Source organism: Prunus dulcis, chromosome 1, assembly GCF_902201215.1.
Source record: "Prunus dulcis chromosome 1, ALMONDv2, whole genome shotgun sequence".
Classification (NCBI taxonomy): Eukaryota; Viridiplantae; Streptophyta; class Magnoliopsida; order Rosales; family Rosaceae; genus Prunus; species Prunus dulcis.
Genome location: NC_047650.1, coordinates 538384 through 557177, shown reverse-complemented (window position 1 = coordinate 557177; position 18794 = coordinate 538384). Strand labels below are relative to the sequence as shown.

Below are 18794 nucleotides of genomic sequence, written 5' to 3'. Positions count from 1 at the left end.
AAAGAAAGAAGAAAAAAAATTCAGCAAGAGAGATTTACATCAGGACATAAAGTACGTCAACAAGTCAATCATTGAAACTGTGGGAAATTAATGTCAAAAAAATCACCATGAAGCAAGCCAAAATGAACTGACAAACAACTGTAATGGAGTCGGTAATTGAAGCCACAACATTCTGATGTGTACAAGTTACAACTTGGTTACAAATCTCTTGCCAAAAGTTACATCAGATATTATCAACTCTCATAAACTTGCATACTATAGAACTTCCTTGCATTGCAAGTATATTGGTGCAATGACATGATCAACCGAAAAAATATAATGCAGGGAATTTAATCAAATACAATCAATTGATATGACAAAGTACCTTTGAGATCTACAAAGTTCACCTCTTTATTTTGCAACAATGGTGAACATGAAAAGAATAATACAACTGTTCTTTACCCAAAAGAAGAAAAAAAAAAAAAACAAAAAAAAAAACAAGGTGTTGGCTATTGGTATCTCTAATCTATTTGCTGAATATTGATAGGAGTGAAAAGCCTCATCCTCACAGGAAGAGTACCCTAAGTTCTTCATGCATTTCTCATTCAACAAAATCAAACCATAAAAATTTGACACATGATTTGTTGTTTTGGGTAAATGTATCTAACAAGAATTTGAAAATAGTCAGTTTCTAGGCTGGATGGTACCTTCACATTCTTGAATCACATCCGGTGAAGCACCATCATCAGAATCATCATCTGGATCTAAGTTATCAACTGACATTACAAAGGCAGGATAAACATTTGGCACATTGTTAGGGCCATTTTCTGGATCTTGCGGAATGGGAGCAGCAGGGATATTTTCTAGGTCTTCCTGAAATTCGGCACCATCTTCATCTGACTGGTAGGAAAGCATAGCTATTATCTCTGGTGGTACAAGCTCAAGATCTTGTGGAATGGGAGCAGCAGGGATATTTTCTAGGTCTTCCTGAAATTCAGCACCATCTTCATCTAAATGGTAGGGAGGCACATGTATTATCCGTGGTGGTACAAGCTCAAGCACGTGCTCTGGTTTATGTTGCTGATTGAATCGTCCAGGGATCTTAAAAGGAGCATTATAGCATGCTCCACATAGGTCAAAACCCATTTTCTCCACGCAGTCTTTACATTTGTACCTCTCCCCAATAATTGGAGACATCTGCAAAGAGCACAGCGGTATACCAGTCATTAATAAAAAAAATAACACGAGCAGTTCTTAGCTTACTCTAAGATTTGTAGGGCAATTCCTATTATGATTTGCAAGGCACTTCCATTAGTTGATTATGATATTATTTATGGCGAACACTTTATCAATACAACAGTTGTGTCCACTGGTATCCCATGCTCTGATACTCATTTAAATCTTTAAAGAATTTGCCTCCATTTGCTTAGGAAAAGGAGCGCAGATCTAGTAAGTAGAAGTGTGGGATACAGGTGAAATTAGAAGAGTGGATCTAATAAAAGAAAGCCAAAATAAACCATGGCAGTTTTATTAATTTAATTATCAATAAATTTATTCCAAAATTCTTTATGCAAATTGAGTTAGGTCCATTGTCTTTTAGGAGAAAGCTCATCACCAATTAAGCAACCACTTGGGCCTTATTCTTAAATGGAAATTTGATAAGTAGACAGGGACAAAGGACATTACCCCACAGCAATCACAACCAATTGCAAAATGAACATTCTGCCCGACCCCAGACCAGCCGGATAAGTAATCATCAGAAAGCGTTGACACTGGCTGGCCGGCACGTTGATGAGCATGCACTGAATGTGAAATCAAGTTAATCTCATATGAGCACCAGAAACAAGACAGCGAAAAACAACTAAAATAAGAAATGCATTAAAAATAGAATAAGAAAAAAAAGTACTGGAAACATCAGTAGTACAAAACCAAAATATCTGCAGTATGAGTAATTATGTCTCGCATAACTGAAGTACAACATAAGAAAAGCCAAAGAAGAGGGTTATGACTTCCGACACAAACTACAGTGAACAAAGCCTGAAGTAATTAAGGAAAAATCAGATCCTAATATTACAATCAAAGATATTCAAAGATAGCAGAGGAAGAACTGGAGAAAAAGGAAAAATGGCACAAACAATAGGGTTTAGTTTTAGAATACAATAGAGAAGGAATAAGTGAGATGGCTGTATAACCAAGAAATTCAAATCTTTGAACTGATACAATCAGAGGTTTAGTTTTAGGAGAAAATAGTGGACATGAATGATGTTCAATCTGAATTCTGAATCTCAAAGAAGATATTTTACAATTTCTTTTCCAGTTATATAGCTCAGGCAAGGCAAGTTTTGAAGATAGAGGCTCATTAAAACAATATTAATTTCTGAGGCATAATACATGATCCAATCCTAGATAATGATACGAATATTAGAAAAATCTGAAGCAGAATAAAAGCATCAAAATCATAAAAGTTCTTAAGACTCTCATACTCACAATCAGCTTGTTTTATTGAAGATGATCGTCTCTGCGCATATATTTCAGGATATTGCTCCTCCAAGAAATGTTCTAAAATTAAGCAAACACTAGGGAATCCGTTCGGATGCATGCTTTGACAAATCTGACACCTAGAAACTCCATCAACTGGGATGTTGATACAGGATTTACAATATACTGCACAAAAGAGATTTTGAATTAGTTTATATTGGCATGAGCATTCCTCTGACTTTTATGTTCAACATAACAGTTAAAGTGATGTAGGTTACCATGGCCACAATTGAGAACAACAGGTTGAAAGAGCAGGTTCTTGCATGCAGCACACAGTAGATCAGAAACAGAAACCTTATTGTGAGTTCCATTTTCAGGACCATTATCATGCAAACAGTCTTCTTTGATGGCTGCATTTCCAGTAGCTTCAACATTCTTTAAAGATGTTGTAGGCCTTTTACTATTAGCTTCATCATCTAACATAGTTTCTGGTGAATTTACAAGTGAAGGAGATCCTCCTACCCCAGACGAACAACTTTCAGAGTTCTCTGACTGAACATTGTCCAGAATATTTGACTCTTCAGTAGGATGTGATCCAGATATTGGATTATCAAATTGAGGTGAGAAGTAACCAAATTCCTTTTCTTCTTCTGGAACAGCCAAGGAAGATGAGATAGTGAATTATTTATGAAGGAAACACTATGTCATATGTCATGAGATTGCAACTGCCATACAAGTCACCCACACAAGCTTCCGAAAAAAGTGGGAACATTGAGAATGTCGAATTTAATATGACGTCAACCAAAACATCAGTGTTTTAAGCGTTACCTCAAAACAAAGGAACCAAATAATACAGAAGAAGGTGAGGCAAAGTAACACTTCAAAATCCACACTCCACCTAGACCTCACATTAGCAAACACAAACATTCTTTGAGGGTCACCTAGCAATTCTTAAACTCTTATTGTGAATTTATTCATAATACTCTCAAATTCGTTAAAGGTTACCTAACCGTTCTTGCACTCCAACAAAATCTAGAGACATTTCGTCTTACTGGATAGTCATATAAATTTCCCGAAAAAAGGATTACTTACAAACACATCTATGGCAGTACAGTCTAAAAGGAGCCAAAAGAGGCATACATGCACAATTTTGATTTAAAAAGAAAAAAAACTGCTTTGCGCTTGCAAAGTATCATATTCCATAAAATCTAGTCAATCTCATGCAATATGTCTTCCACTCTCCAAGGCATAGAGGTAATTCCATTGGTTGGAATTGTGATTTTTTCAGAGCTTTGGTGCAAAACAAATTTATTGCTTTCTTTTTTCTGACCACATATATTCCCTGTAGGTTCATAGAAAACCATTGAGCTCATGACATCTGACTAAGGAGTCCTATCTGGTGCCATTAGACATGCGGGAGGGGGCTATTTTACAAGGTATCACAAGAACTCCTTACAAGTCATTAGCTACACTCTGAAGAACCAATTAAGATGCTAACGTAAGAGTACTCATGTAACCACTCATATACATGTGCACCATGTCAGAGAAATCTGGAACTTCATTATTTAATCACATTGTCTTTACATTAGAAAAAGGATGTGTGCACATGTGATGCGGACATCTTTAGTTAGTTTCCTAAATTCTCTAATTTTCCAGATTTCACTAGGATTTTAGTTTCCAGATTCTAGTCGGATTTGATTTAAGTTTCCTAGTTTATTTTAATTAGTTCCTTGGTGGATTGGGATTTCTGTTTTAGTAAGGGATTTTTATCCTATTGTCTCTAGGTTTTAGTTTGCTATATATAACCCCCATGTAGTTCTTTAAAATTCAGTTGTTGAGATATAAAGAAAAGCTAATTTTCCAGAGATTGGAGACTACTTGGTGTGAAGCCAAACCCCTGGAGTGATTCAAGACCTATCCCTTTCGTTCTATTTTCTGTTTTCCATTGTTTTCGCTTCCGCTAAACTACCTAAATACTCAATTCACCCATATCCTACATCAAATTTGGTATCAGAGCCAGGTTTTCGTTTTCCTTGGGTTCAAAATTTTCGAGTATTTCTTGTTCTTCACGCCGTGTGTCAAGTGATGGCTCCGACTAAGCCTGGAAAGACAGACGATCCAGAGACGGACTTTGAACGTCTTGTTGAGATGATGGAAAACCTATCAAGGCAAGTGGCAGATTCGGACACTAGATCCAGACTCATGGAACGTTGCCTTGCAGACTTAGAAGCAGCTAATTAACATGATGAAGCGTGAATGGAGAAGAGAGGAATCATGATCGACAACGTCATGATAGAAGGAATGATTGAGACGCAGAGAGACTCAATTTTCATTGTGGCTATGAGCAAGACCTGATGAAAGGGTGATGAGATCAGTGAAAGTTGACGCTCCTAATTTTGATGCTGAGCTAAATCCTAAAGCACTCCTCGACTGGTTAGCTACCATGGATCGCTATTTTGAGTGGCACGACATGTCTGAAGCTTGGAGGGTGAGATTTGCTAAGATAAAATTGGTGGGTCAAGCTGGATTGTTTTGGACCAATGTTGAAACACAGCTAGAGAGAGCTGGTGAAGAACCAATCATCCACTGGGGTAAGATGAAAGAAAGGTTGAAGCAGAAATATCTACCATTATCCTATCAACAGAGTTTGTTGGACGAGTGGCAAACTCTTCGTCAAGACAACATGCGAGTTGCTGAATATATTGCAAAATTTGAGGAATTCATGTTGCGATGTGACATAAGGGAAGATAGAAGGATGACTATTTCTCGGTTTAGATCAGGTCACCACTCCCCGTCCTATTTCCAATGCGAAGAACCAAGGGGATTAAAGAAAACAGATAGGTCTAACCTATCCCAAGCATAAAAGCTCTTGTGAATTCTTTAAACTCACTTGGAACAACCAATGCCGTCTTGTCCAAGATTGCTTGCTAGATCGAGCACGCGACGCGCATAGTCTTACGGGAAGAACAGCCGTCATTGTCATTCTTCAATCCGGATCTCAGAGACGGCAACGATTTCAGCGAATCAAGCGATTCAGAGCTTCAAAGGGAATTAATTCCTCATACTGTGAATACTTTAGAGAGGGTTTCTCAGATGGTACAAGAATTAGACAAGTATTTAAAGTCGTCCAATGTAGTCAAGCAAACTGATTCTGAAAGATCTGATTTTCATGTTGGCACATCTGTGACTCCAAGCTCTACGACTCCAACATCTACGACTAATTTAGTAAAAACTGCCAAGGGAAAAGGAGTGCTAGTTGATACACGTGGTGGTGGAACACAAAGATGTTACAGATGCCAAGGTTTTGGACACTTTGCTGTCCAATGCCCAACGAAGGAAGCAACAAGAAATCTGTGTGCACACATTAACGAACAAGCTGACAATCAAGGTGAATTCGAGGAAGATATTTATGAACCCCAACAACCTGATGAAGATTGTGGAATCGAATTTGAAGTCCCTCATCCAACATTAGCAGTAGTGAGGTCTACTTTGGCTCAACACAGGAAGGAAACTGAGGATTGGCGTAGGACTTCCATTTTCCACACTTACATAAAGTCTGGAGATAAAAGTTTGCAAGGTGTGACTTCCATTTTCCACACTTACATCAAGTCTGGAGATAAAGTTTGTAAGGTGGTCATAGATAGTGGGAGTTGTATCAATGTGGTGTCAATGCTAACTGTTTCGCGTCTTGGTTTGTCGCCCGAGAAGCATCCTGTGCCATACAAAGTAGCATGGATTGACAATACATCTTCTATCCCTGTTACCCAACGGTGTCACGTTCCTATACAGTTTTCATCTTACAAAGATCATGTTTGGTGTGATGTGGTGGATATGGATGTGAGTCATATTCTCTTGGGAAGACCATGGATATACGATTACAATGTTATCATCTTGGGTCAAGAAAATATACGTTCGTTCATCCATAAAGGAAAGAAGATCACAATGAAGCCACTTCAACCCAAGCTCGTGAATCAATCTATACAAAACAAAGAGAAGCAAGACAAAGTGGGTAAAGCCAAAGCTCTACAAGTCATTACGCTTAAAGAATGTAAGGAAGATGCAGAAGTTCCTAGTCAAGTGGAAGTTAAACCAGATTCTCGTAGTACTCGGATTACAAAGGAGGACCTGCCGCACATTGATCCAGAGTTTTGGAATGTTATTACAGCGCCGGAGTCGAGATCTTTTCAGCCAGGTGGAATTGATGTGGATATCTTTAGTTAGTTTCCTAGATTCTCTAGTTTTCCACATTTCACTAGGATTTTAGTTTCCAGATTCTAGTAGGATTTGGTTTAAGTTTCCTAGTTTATTTTAATTAGTTCCTTGGTGGATTGGGAAATCTGTTTTAGTAAGGAATTTTTATCCTATTGTCTCTAGGTTTTAGTTTGCTATATATACCCCCCATGTAGTTCTTTAAAATTCAGTTGTTGAGATATAAAGAAAAGCTTATTTTCCAGAGATTGGAGACTACTTGGTGTGAAGCCAAACCCCTGGAGTGATTCCAGACCTATCCCTTTTGTTATATTTTTTGTTTTCCATTGTTTTCGCTTCCGCTAAACTACCTAAACAAATACTCAATTCACCCATATCCAACATCAACATTGAAGACATAAGTTTTCAAAAGGAGAGTGAGTTTATCGGTGGAAATAACTAAGTTGTAAGCATAGATAACTCATTTAAAGTGGTCAGCAAATCAACCAAATAAATGTTAAAGCAGTTCAGTAAAGCTCACCTCTCACTTGTTTTTCCCGTTGCTTATATGCTTCAGGATACAACTTCTGGAGTAAGAAATGCAGCAACTGACAGATACTAGGAAAATGATTATATGGGCGCCGACAAACTGCACAATAGGACTCACGAGCAGCATTCATGGCATTGAAGACACACCAGAAACATGAAATGTGGCCGCAGCCTGCAAACATCATAAAGTCTTCAGAAAGGGATAACTAGATATTCATTGCTGCTAATAGCCAAGTGAGTGAAACATATATTTCAAAATACAACGGCACGATTTATCACCTAATACAACTGGCTTGTAAAGAAGATCCCTGCAAAGTAAAGGAATCGCCTTTAGACATGTAGTTACCAGAAAGAAAAGGTAAAAATGTCAATTCAACGGGAAAAATAAATCAGCAGGTGGAACAATTTAACCTTATTTTATACTAATATGTGTATTGATGCTATGCACAACAATAAGAATCATATCGAGTCATGGCTATCAGATGTGAACAATCATCTTTGTTTGATACATGCCCTTCTGTTTTGAAATAAATTTCTTAGCCTTTTCTTATTATTTAGTTAATTCTGCTAAAGAATTAATACGTACGTTGAGATTGCCTATAGGTCTTCATGAGATTGTAATAAAAGCATGGAGAATTGTTCATAACGTGCTAAACCAAACAACAAAAATTCAATTCTCAGAAAAGAAATTGAGACAGAGAGAACCAGCAAACCCAAATTTCAAGCTCCAACAATTGTAATCCAAACAGCAAGCAGTGAATTAAATAAACAAATTATGCAACTCGAGAAAAAAAAGAGGGCTAGATGGATTTTGATGTTGCAGAAATTGAAGAAATAGATATATAAAAAGGAAAAAAGAAAAGAAAGAAACCACTGACAGGCAAACACAGCATTTGAACTCTTCTCGGAATTCGTCGGGTTCAAGCTCTGGTTGTGGTTGTTGTTTTATTAGGGTTTTATTGTCTTCCATTTCGAATAAATCCCAGACAGGGAGAAGGATGCTTCTTTTAACAAAAATTTCAGTGGCGGTTTATGTAGCGCCCCGACCCACAAATAGAAATTATCCATCTAATTATTATTATTTATTATTACTATTATTACTATTCCTATTTTTCAATATTATTATCAGTAAAATAACATTTTGGTCGCTAGAATTAATTAGAGTCGAAAATGATTTTCATCAACATGATTTTAATTTTCCGAATTTCATCTTTGTAACTGTAGTCGTTATCAAATCAAGTCGAATGCATCAATCCCGTCAATTAAGTCCAAATAAATAAATAAAATAAAATGCAAATGATTAAAAAAAAAAACAAAATAAGAATTTATATCCAACAAAAATTCTTTAAGGCACCAATTTATGATGTACAAAATGAAAATATATAATGCATTATGCATAAGAGGTCTCAACTTGGAGATAAAAATGAAGAATTGCAAGCAATTGGACAATTAAGAATGGAACGGAATAATTTTATGTTCTTGTGGAGTGACAGCTCCTTTGAAGTTCATGTGCTTGTAGGCCTGTCAAGTGGCCAACTATGGTCCTTCAATTCCATAACATGTGCTAAGGACTATGCAACTTGTTGCATCACATGGTTTAAGAATGTATTAAAACAATAAACAAAAAACAAGTTGGTTAAAAAGAAATATTGAAACTTTTTAAAGACAAATAAAAGTTGGAGAGCTCAAATAATCATTCTTATAGTTTAAAAAGAAACGAAGTAATTCTACCTTTGATGTTGCTGGCATGGGATGATTAAATATGAATGGTTAAAAAAAGATAAAGTGATTATAGATATAAACTCGATGTCAAGTAGTTAAGAGTATTTATATATGCATACGAAGTGATGTGTTTAATTATTATTTTCTCGATATGACTTTTACGTGTCAAAGCTGAATTAGTCTGGAAATGTTATTGTCCTGCAGTGATTGGTATCTTTATTAAATGATGATGAGTCAATCGTTTGAAATATGTGGTGGTTCAAAGATATATAGTATTGAGGTTTATATTAATGCAAGGAATAAGTTTTCTTGTGCTGTTGGGTTTTCATAGTCAAACAGATAATGTTGTTCAGCAAACAAAGAAAACTGTTTAGATTAGACAAGTTTATGAAACCAGACGCTGACAGTTCAATAATTTATTTGTAATTTGCAGAAAAAGACATTGAATAACAAGACTGATTCTACTTGAAGAAGAATTGGAAGGTGTTTATTTCTCTGTGTTTCTTCTTCGCTTTTCTGTTTTTCCACTTGATTTTGAGTTCACAATGATCAGTGAGTCGAACAAGTTTAACGGGCAATTAGACTTGCAAGCTGCAATACTTGCGTAGGAAAGACATGTGGTTGATTTCTTGCTCTTGTAATGTGTAAAAAGAGTGTAAAGTACAATTGTTCAGTTGAAAAAGCTCAAACCCTTTTGGCAAAGGGCATATCAAAATCTTTAATCTATGAAGAGATAAGGAATCAAACAATCTCAGGTGCAATAATAACTGAGAAACCAAAACATTCAGAAAGAAATAAAAGATATTTAGTGATATACCCATTTTTAGCACTAATATTATAAATAAATTCTGCACAATTGAATTTCTATAAACAAATTCAAAAAAAACCTAAAAAATGACAGCTGACCTTATTGAATTTAATATTAATTATTAAATTACTTTGATGCCCTATTAAGTATTTTGGGTATTTTTATGAGATTTTGGGGTTGTGCTTGTTTTAAGAAATTGATGACAGTTTTGTAATTTATAAGAAGTTAAAAGCTTTTTTGTTATGTTGTAAATGAGGTTTGGGTATGTTTTTGTAAAGTCCATTTTATATAGGGTATTTTTATAATTTGGACCCCCAAATTAAGTATAATAGTGAATCTCCCAAGAAACAACGCGGTGTGCTCAATTATTTACCTCTACGTGTAACAGAGTAAAGTTGTAAATACACTCTTTCTTGATATAGGGTAGGTAAATTTTGTCAAATATATATGCCCAATTATTTACCTCTATCTGCTAAATTTTTAATTTTTTAATTTTTTTGAGAGAACCTCTACGTGCCCAATTAATTACTCCTTAATACGTGTTGATGTTTCACAGTGTTCCTTATTCAGCATATCGCACGGACCCAAAACCCCGCTGCTAGGGTTTTAGAATGACCAGTAGAACTAGTAATTGATCATCATCAACATCCACGCAGGGAGGGGTCAAACATGGGGGTACCTCCTTACAGCTTCAACATCCTCAGATTGGGTTATTCAATAGTTTCTTGTACATTTGCTTCCACAACTAAAAGATTTTTAGTTGGAGATCTAAAACCCTCGCATATTTCTCTTCAAAATCATTTACTTCACAGACCCATCACCTCAAAAATCTCAGCAGACCAACACAATTTCACAGTCGCTTACCTCATAAACTCATGTGGGTTGTCCCCAGAAGACGCAATTTCATCATCCAAATGGGTAGAGTTGCAATCCTCACAAGGGGCAGACTCTGTTTTGGCCCTTTTGAGCAACCATGGACTCTCTAAAACCCAGATCTCAAAGGTTGTCAGGTTACGCCCTGCTATTCTTGTAGCTGATCCTGAGAAAATCCTTTTGCCCAAGCTTGAGTTTTTCAGCTCTGTTGTAGTTTCAAGGCAAGACCTTGCAAGAATTCTGTGTTTTAATCCCCACCTTTTGGCAAGAAGCTTGGAGAATCAGATTATACCTGCTTATAAATTTCTCAGGAGTCTGATTTCCGAGGAAAATGTAGTTGCTGTTTTGAAGCGCAGCTCATGGATTTTCCTGGAAAATCGCAGAAAGAGTGTGGTGCCCAATATTGAGCTTTTGAGAGAATTGGGTATGCCCCAATCATGCATTGCTCTGTTGCTAGCTCACAACACTCAGGTCTTGATGCACAAGCATGAAAATTTTGCTGCAGCTGTGGAAGAGGTTAAAGCAATGGGATTTGATATGAAGAAATCAACTTGTGTGATGGCACTAAAAGCTTTGTGTGGGGAGAGCAGTAAGTTCATATGGAATCGAAGTCGCAAAATTTACAAGCGGAGTTGGGGTTGGTCTGATGATGATGTGATCTCTGCTTTCAGGAAGATTCCAGGGTGCATGATTCTGTCTGAGAAGAAAATAATGCAGGTAATGGATTTTTTGGTGAACAAGATGGGATGGCCTTCAAGAGTGTTTGCAGCATATCCTATGATTTTGTGTTTCAGTTTGGAGAAGAGAATTATTCCAAGGTGTTCAGTTGTTAAAGTTTTGCTGTTGAAGGGGTTGATAGATGAAGACTTCAGTTTTTCTTCTGTGCTGTTGCCTCCAGAGAAGCACTTCTTGGAGAGGTTTGTGACCAGATATATCAACCAATTACCTATGTTGTCGGATGTGTATCATCGAAAATTGGATGTCAAGGATGTGTGATTTTTTGCACTATACTAAAAGTTTTGCAGGCTTAATGTTTCATTTACTTGACAAAGATGATCAAAAGTGAACAAAATATATTTCATCATTCTTGGCATTTTCATTGGTTCCACGTTTTCTTTCTTATTGGTTTTCCTACGTAGGGTAAACAAGTTACATTTTCATCCACTAATGTGACAGGAATATAAATTTGACCATATTGAAAACCTCATCAAATTGTGAATTGGAATTGTAAGCGATTGATGGAGAACCATGGTCGCGACATTTTTTGTAGTAAGCAATTGATACGGAAGAGTAGGATTAGCAACAGGAGATGAAGTTGCAGAGTGAGAATCAGAGGAAGAATCCGCCATTGATGAAAACACAAGAAAATTAGGAAGAAAAGACTGTTTGGGAGGTGAGAAAATAAGAGAGAGAGAGAGAAAATCACAGAATCAACCGGTCGTAAGGCAATTGGCTCTGATACCATGAAGAACAGTGTAAAACTTCCGAATATTCTCATTCATTATTGAATAATGATTATTGACAGTTGTACAAGCTTAACAGATACTCTAGCTAAACTTAACCAAAACTGGTATTGATTAAACAAATTTTAAGAGCAACTCCACCCATTTGCCCCTTGTCATGGCGGCGAAATTCAAAATTCAGATATGGATTCAAATTTCGGATGAATTTCAAAATTCAAAATTCAAATAAATTTGGGTTCAAATTTTGGATGAATTTCAAATTTCAGATAAGATTTTCATCCAATCAAATCAAGCCACGTGGCATCTCTATATGGCCAAAATTTTCTATAAAACCAGAGGCTCAGCTCATACATCTCACACCACATCTTTCTATATTTTCATTTCTCAGAGTTTAGAATTCATACTCCATTCTCAATGGAAGATTTTAGGAGATGCTTGGAGAGGTAAGAGCGAGAAACAAATGAGAGAAGCCGTAGACAAGATGAAAGAAATATGTTGCAGAGAGAAAAAGATGAACAAGTTGTCATAGCAGTGGCTTTGCTTGATGAAGAGAACCAAGGTCCCCGCCGTGGTTCACAAGTCGGCTGTCGCCAGAATGTGGATAGACATAAGCATTCTCGAGGTAAGAATCTTTTGGAAGATTATTTTATCCCAACTTCTTTGTACTCTGATGTTGATTTTCGAAAGCGATATAGAATGCAACCCCATTTGTTCAATAAAGTCATGCATGATATTTGCAATTATGATGCATACTTTGTCCAAAAGTGTGATGTTGCTGGGGTTTTGGGACTTCTTCCGGAGTAAAAGCTTACAACTATTATACGAATGTTGACGTATGGTTCATCTGCTGATCAGGTGGATGAGATTGCCTGGATGGGGAAGTCCACTACGTTGGAGGCCTTGGTAAGATTTTGTGATGCAGTTGAAACTCTTTACACTCGGGACTACCTGCGCAGACCTACTCCCAGGGACCTCCAACGGCTATTACAGAAAGCCGAAGCTCGAGGATTTCTTGGAGTGATCGGTAGAATCGACTGCATGCACTGGCAATGGAAGAATTGCCCAACTGCCTGTCAAGGAGACTACGGGAATCGGAAGGGCAAAAAAAGTATCATCCTTGAAGCAGTTACTGGATTTGATACATGGGTTTGACATGCCTTCTTCGGAGTTGCTGGATCCCAAAATGACCTTAACGTGCTGGGTCAATCCCCGGTCTTCAACGATGTTTTGAGAGGCCAAGACCCCAATATCACCTATAAAGTCAACAATACAGTCTACCAGACAGGGTATTATCTGGCTGACGGCATCTACCCGTGGTGGACCACATTTGTCAAATCCATTTCGAATCCCCGATCCCAGAAGCAAAAATTATTTGCTTCTTATCAAGAATGATACAGGAAAGATGTCGAAAGGGTTTTGGCATCCTTCAAGTTCGGTGGTTGATTATTCGAGGTGCGGCCCGTATGTTTGATGAGGAGGTCCTCAGAAGCATTATGATGACTTGCATCATCCTCTATAAGATGATTGTGGAGGATGAGTATGATTATGATGCTGCAGAGGTCTATGAACCGGATCCCATGAACACGGCCTTGACACGAATTTATGAAAGGCCCATGAGGCAAAGTGGAGAACCGTTTGAGCCGGATCCATTGGTTAGGGATGGTCGTTTCATGACCCGTATGATAGATCAATATACAGAGATGCAATCTTCGTATATTCATGAAAGGCGTCAACTTGACTTGATGAAGCATCTATGGGCGGTGAAAGGCAATGAAGATGAATGATGGAGCATAGATGCTTTGGTTAGGTTTTATTTAGTTATGGTTTGGTTGTGTTGTTTTTTATTTATTATGGTTTGGTTGTGGCTTGTTATTATTATTATGCCTTGGTTGTAGTTTTTATTATTTTTCGTTATGCTTTGGTTGTGGTTTTTCCTTTTAATTATGTTTTGTTTGATGTATGGAATATGTTGAATAAAAATGTATTTTATTGAATGCTTTGTTTATTAAATAAAGAAAGCCAATACAAGTCATTAAGAATTACTACTACTAAAATAAAATACATGAATTACAACAACTTTAATAGACAACATGAAAAATACAAATACATAAAAGGTATGCCAACTAATTTAATGGTTTTGATCATTTAACCAATCCATGTTGCTTCTCCCATCATCCTGGAAAAGTCTTCTTCTCATAACATCCCTTCGTTCTAGCTTCCAAAATTGTTTTGTTTCAGGGGACATATGGCTTGTATCCATCGCCATGGTTTCTCGATCCGTCTTGTCCATATCTTTTTTGCGCAAATACTCCATTTCTTCTGCATATTCTACTCGAATTGTCATCTTGTTCTCTTGGCGTTTCTGCTCCATTTCAATACTTATGGCGCTCTGCCTTACAATTTCCTCCAAAATTTTTGATGTATTACTGCTCGAATTACCCCTTTTCTTTGCCTTCGCAGCCTTTCGGCCAATGGGCCTCGACTCCTTTTTGATGGGTGAGTCTTTACTCATAGGGGAATCGAGAGGTGAATCCGATGTCGTTGAATCACGGAGTGTCGTCTTGTTTAACATAACGGCGGGCCCCGTGTGAATAATTCTAAAGCGTTTGCAATTTTTCACCACCTCCCAACATTCATGATGGTTGAAAGTTTTTTTGCCTTGCCCAATTGCACCAAACCACATCTGTGCTTGAATCATCTATTAAAATAAATAAATAATGGAAATGCAAGAAATATTTAAAATATATTGGATATGCAAGTAACAAAAAAAAAATGAAAATTCAATTAACTTTACAAATATATTGGAAGTGCAAGAAATATTAACAAACAATTGGAAATGCAAGAAATATTAACAAAATATTGAAAATGCAATAAACATTAATATATATATATATATATATATTAGGACATTAAACTTAATAAAACGAAAATTACAAAATACTTACCTCGCTACTAAGATTTTCCCTGCTTCTATAATTATTCCTCGCTTTTGCCAAGACATCTCTCCATTTTCCCAAATCTTTATTGAGAATTTTCCACCTACTAGACAATGCCATTTCCGTACGAGTCGACCCGGAATTCTTTCACAAAATTCGGCATGAATTTTTTTCTACATATGACAAAATTTCATCTCATTGCCTGACATGGGACAATGACTAACTTGGAGCTAAGCCTCAGACAAGAAAACATCTTCCATGGTGCTCCACGCAACTCCGATTTCGATAGAAGAAGCCATAAAGATAAGAAATAAAAATACAATTTGAAAGAGACAAAAATGTTGAGTAAAGAGTGAATAATAGTAGAAGTATAAGAAAATGTATGAGGATTGGTGTTGAAAGTGAAGGGTATTGATAGGTATTTATAGAAGAAAAAAAAAATTTAGATTTTTTTTCATAATTTTATTGCCAAAATAATGTCAGTCGTTGGATTGGAGGAGGAGAAGCAGATCGGAGCGCCTAGGCCTTGACACCTGTCTTCTACTCGTTGGAGATTGCGCAGGGCTGACGTCAGCGCACGCAAGTTCAATTTTTTTTTTTTACTCTGACGTCATCCCCCATCGGGCTCGAGCTCGGGTGAAACTGGAATTCGGGCCAACCCGTCTTCGTGGGTCCCACTCCCAGCCCGGGCAAGACTGGCCCGCTAGAAGCTTGTTTTTCACGCAACCCGCCCCTAGCCTTGGGCTAAACGATGGAGTTGCTCTCACAGACAAGAGGAAAGTATCTGCTAGCTGTGAGGTGCGTGGTAGAATTGTACTGCTGCAGAATCAGTTGCATTTGATCATCTCTCTACATGTTGAACAAGTTATTGTATGAAACTTGCAAGCTGCATTATTTGCGCAGGAAACACATGTGGTTGATTGATTTGCTCTTGTAATGTGTAAAAAGAGTGTAAAGTACAATTGTTCAGTTGAAAACATGCCTTTTGGTAAAGGGCATATCAAAATCTTTATCTATGAAGAGAGTAGGAATCAAACAATCTCGGGTGTAATAGTAACTATGAAACCACAACATTCAGAAAGAAATTATAGTCAACTTTTCACATGTGTTCAATTATTTACCTCTCTCTGAGGAAAAAAAAAATTTATTTACCTCTCTACGTGTAATTGAGTAAGGTTGTAAAGGAGTAGGAAAATTACCTCTACTATAGTCTATACTCTATATGCCCCAATTATTTACCTCTATATGCTCAATTAATTACTCCTTAATTATGCAGTATGAATGTTGTAGTGTATACAAATGCTGCTATTTCACTGTGTTCCTTGGTGTCATTTGGGTGTTCCTTGGTGCCCTTTGGGTGTTCTTTGGTGACTAGGCCTAGTCACCCTCTCTCTAACCTCATCCATTGTTGCAAAGCCATGCTCTTGCATGACTGTGAGTGTTCCATTTCTCATATTTATAGAGAACAAAACATTGCTGCTGACCATATGGCTCATATGGATCAAAGTTCCAATTTGGGTTATCATGTTGTTGATCTTCTCCCTCCTATTGTAAGCCTCTTAGCAAATGACTATGTTAGGATGACCACTGCTAGGCTTGTCCCAGTGTAGTTTTCTTTTTGGTTTTCTCTTGGGCTTCTGCCCTTCTTGAAACCAATATATATATATATATCAGCCCCCTTCTATTGAGGGATCTCTCAAATAATTTTATTTGAGGGACGCCCTTTAGGGTACCTTATAATTTTTTTTCCGAATGATCCAAACCATCTATTTTTTAGGTCTTCATTCATAGATCATCCTTACAAAAAATTAGACAAATCGGAACCCATTTCGACATCCAATTGTGTCTTACAAAATCAATGAACACGGTACTTCAAGAAAATACTAAAATTTCAATAACTCAATTGAGTGGTCAAATGATATCTGATTCAAGTGATTTTTTGTAGTGATGATCTTTGAATGAGTATCTACAAAATAGACGGTTTGGATTAGTGAAATACAATCCGGAATGGGGCCTATAAGGAGTATCCCTCAAATAAGCTTATTTGAGAGAACCCTCAATAAAAGCTTTCTGTATATATATATATAAAATTAGCATATCGCACGGACCCAAAACCCCCTGCTGCCTAGGGTTTTTAGAATGACCAGTAGAATTAGAAATTGTTCGTCATCAGCATCTAAGCAGGGTCAAACATGGTGGTACCTCTCTACAGCTTGAACACCCTCAGATTGGGTTATTCAATAGTTTCTTGTACAACAAAAAGATTTCTTGTTGGAGACCTAAAACCCTCACACATTTCTCTTCAAAATCATCTACTTCACAGACCCATCACCTCAAAAATCTCAGCAAACCAACACAATTTCACAGTCGCTTACCTCATAAACTCATGTGGGTTGTCCCCAGAAGACGCAATTTCATCATCCAAAAGGGTAGAGTTGCAATCCTCACAAGGAGCAGACTCTGTTTTGGCCCTTTTGAGCAGCCATGGACTCTCTGAAACCCAGATCTCAAAGGTTGTCAGGTTACGCCCTGCTATTCTTGTAGCTGATCCTGAGAAAACCCTTTTGCCCAAGCTTGAGTTTTTCAGCTCTGTTGTAGTTTCAAGGCAAGACCTTGCGAGAATTCTGTGTTTTAATCCCCACCTTTTGTCAAGAAGCTTGGAGAATCAGATTATACCCGCTTATAATTTTCTCAGGAGTCTGATTTCCGAGGAAAATGTAGTTTCTGTTCTGAAGCGCAGTTCATGGATTTTCCTGGAAAATCGCAGAAAGAATGTGGTCCCCAATATTGAGCTTTTGAGGGAATTGGGTGTACCCCAATCATGCATTGCTCTGTTGCTAGCTCACAACACTAAGGTCTTGATACACAAGCATGAAAGTTTTGCTGCAGCTGTGGAAGAGGTTAAGGCAATGGGATTTGATATGAAGAAATCAACTTTTGTGATGGCACTAAGAGCATTGTGTGGAGAGAGCAGTAAGTCCATATGGAATCGAAGCCGTGAAATTTACAAGCGGAGTTGGGGTTGGTCTGATGATGATGTGATCTCTGCTTTCAGGAAGAATCCACAGTGCATGATTCTGTCTGAGGAGAAAATAATGCAGGGAATGAATTTTTTAGTGAACAAGATGGGATGGCCTTCAAGAGTGATTGCCACATATCCTGTGATTTTGTGTTTCAGTTTGGAGAAGAGAATTATTCCGAGGTGTTCAGTTGTTAAAGTTTTGCTGTTGAAGGGGTTGATAGATGAAGACTCCAGTTTGGCTTATGTGGTGTTGCCTCAAGAGCAGCACTTCTTGGAGAGGTTTGTGATCAGATATATCAACCGATTACCTCAATTGTGGGATGTGTATCATGGAAAATTGGATGTCAAAGATGTGTGATTTTTTGCACTATACTAAAAGTTTTGTGTGCATAAGGTTTCATTTACTTGACAATGATTATCAAAAGAGATCCCATGAACAAAATATCTTTCATCATTCTCGGCATTTTCAATAGTTCCACATTTTCTTTCATATCGGTTTTCCTATGTAGGGTAAATAAGTTACATTGTCATCCACTAATGTGACAGGAATATAAATTAGACCATATTGAAACCTCATCAAAATGTGAATTGGAACCGTAAAGCGATAGATACAGAACCATGGTCACGACATTTTTGATAGTAAGTGATTGATACAGAAGTGTAGGATTAACAACAGGAGATGAAGTTGCAGAGTGAGAATCAGAGGAAGAATCCGCCGTTGATGACCAAAAGACAAGAATAATAGGAAGAAAATACTGTTTGGGAGGTGAGAAAAT

The 18794-nt window shown here is 37.2% G+C and overlaps 3 protein-coding genes across 5 annotated transcripts; 2 read left to right on the top strand and 1 right to left on the bottom strand.

Annotated features, from left to right (window-relative positions):
* Window positions 1–153: 153 nt before the first annotated feature.
* Window positions 154–8254, bottom strand: LOC117632789 (E3 ubiquitin-protein ligase PRT1-like). Of its 3 annotated transcripts, none has more exons than XM_034366361.1 (7): window positions 8073–8254; window positions 7474–7502; window positions 7187–7366; window positions 2736–3107; window positions 2467–2643; window positions 1666–1781; window positions 154–1176 (listed from the first exon to the last, which is right to left on the bottom strand). In XM_034366361.1, exons 1-7 carry the CDS (start codon window positions 8162–8164, stop codon window positions 664–666), a joined length of 1479 nt encoding a protein of 492 aa, XP_034222252.1. In that variant the 5' UTR covers window positions 8165–8254; the 3' UTR covers window positions 154–663. The 3 variants fall into 3 exon arrangements, with proteins under 3 accessions (XP_034222252.1, XP_034222263.1, XP_034222269.1); XM_034366372.1 differs by having other exon boundaries at window positions 7474–7522; window positions 8073–8204; XM_034366378.1 differs by lacking the exon at window positions 7474–7502 and having other exon boundaries at window positions 8073–8180.
* Window positions 8255–10313: 2059 nt separating this feature from the next.
* Window positions 10314–11639, top strand: LOC117632805 (transcription termination factor MTERF6, chloroplastic/mitochondrial-like). The gene has a single exon (XM_034366390.1). The coding sequence runs from the start codon at window positions 10394–10396 to the stop codon at window positions 11591–11593; it is 1200 nt and encodes a 399-aa protein (XP_034222281.1). The 5' UTR covers window positions 10314–10393; the 3' UTR covers window positions 11594–11639.
* Window positions 11640–17120: 5481 nt separating this feature from the next.
* On the top strand, window positions 17121–18470 carry LOC117614683 (transcription termination factor MTERF6, chloroplastic/mitochondrial-like). Its single transcript, XM_034343570.1, has one exon. It carries the CDS (start codon window positions 17189–17191, stop codon window positions 18374–18376), a length of 1188 nt encoding a protein of 395 aa, XP_034199461.1. The 5' UTR covers window positions 17121–17188; the 3' UTR covers window positions 18377–18470.
* The last annotated feature ends 324 nt before the right edge of the window (window positions 18471–18794 follow it).

Excerpts from the sequence above, each read along its gene's own strand:
- LOC117632789 (XM_034366361.1), bottom strand. The coding sequence starts at position 8,164 with ATGGAAGACAATAAAACCCTAATAAAACAACAACCACAACCAGAGCTT. Across the intron at positions 7,503-8,072 it reads TTCAAATGCTGTGTTTGCCT|GGATCTTCTTTACAAGCCAG; the intron begins GTCAGTGGTTTC and ends TTTACTTTGCAG. Across the intron at positions 3,108-7,186 it reads ACGGGAAAAACAAGTGAGAG|AAGAAGAAAAGGAATTTGGT; the intron begins GTGAGCTTTACT and ends TGGCTGTTCCAG.
- LOC117632805 (XM_034366390.1), top strand. The coding sequence starts at position 10,394 with ATGGGGGTACCTCCTTACAGCTTCAACATCCTCAGATTGGGTTATTCA.
- LOC117614683 (XM_034343570.1), top strand. The coding sequence starts at position 17,189 with ATGGTGGTACCTCTCTACAGCTTGAACACCCTCAGATTGGGTTATTCA.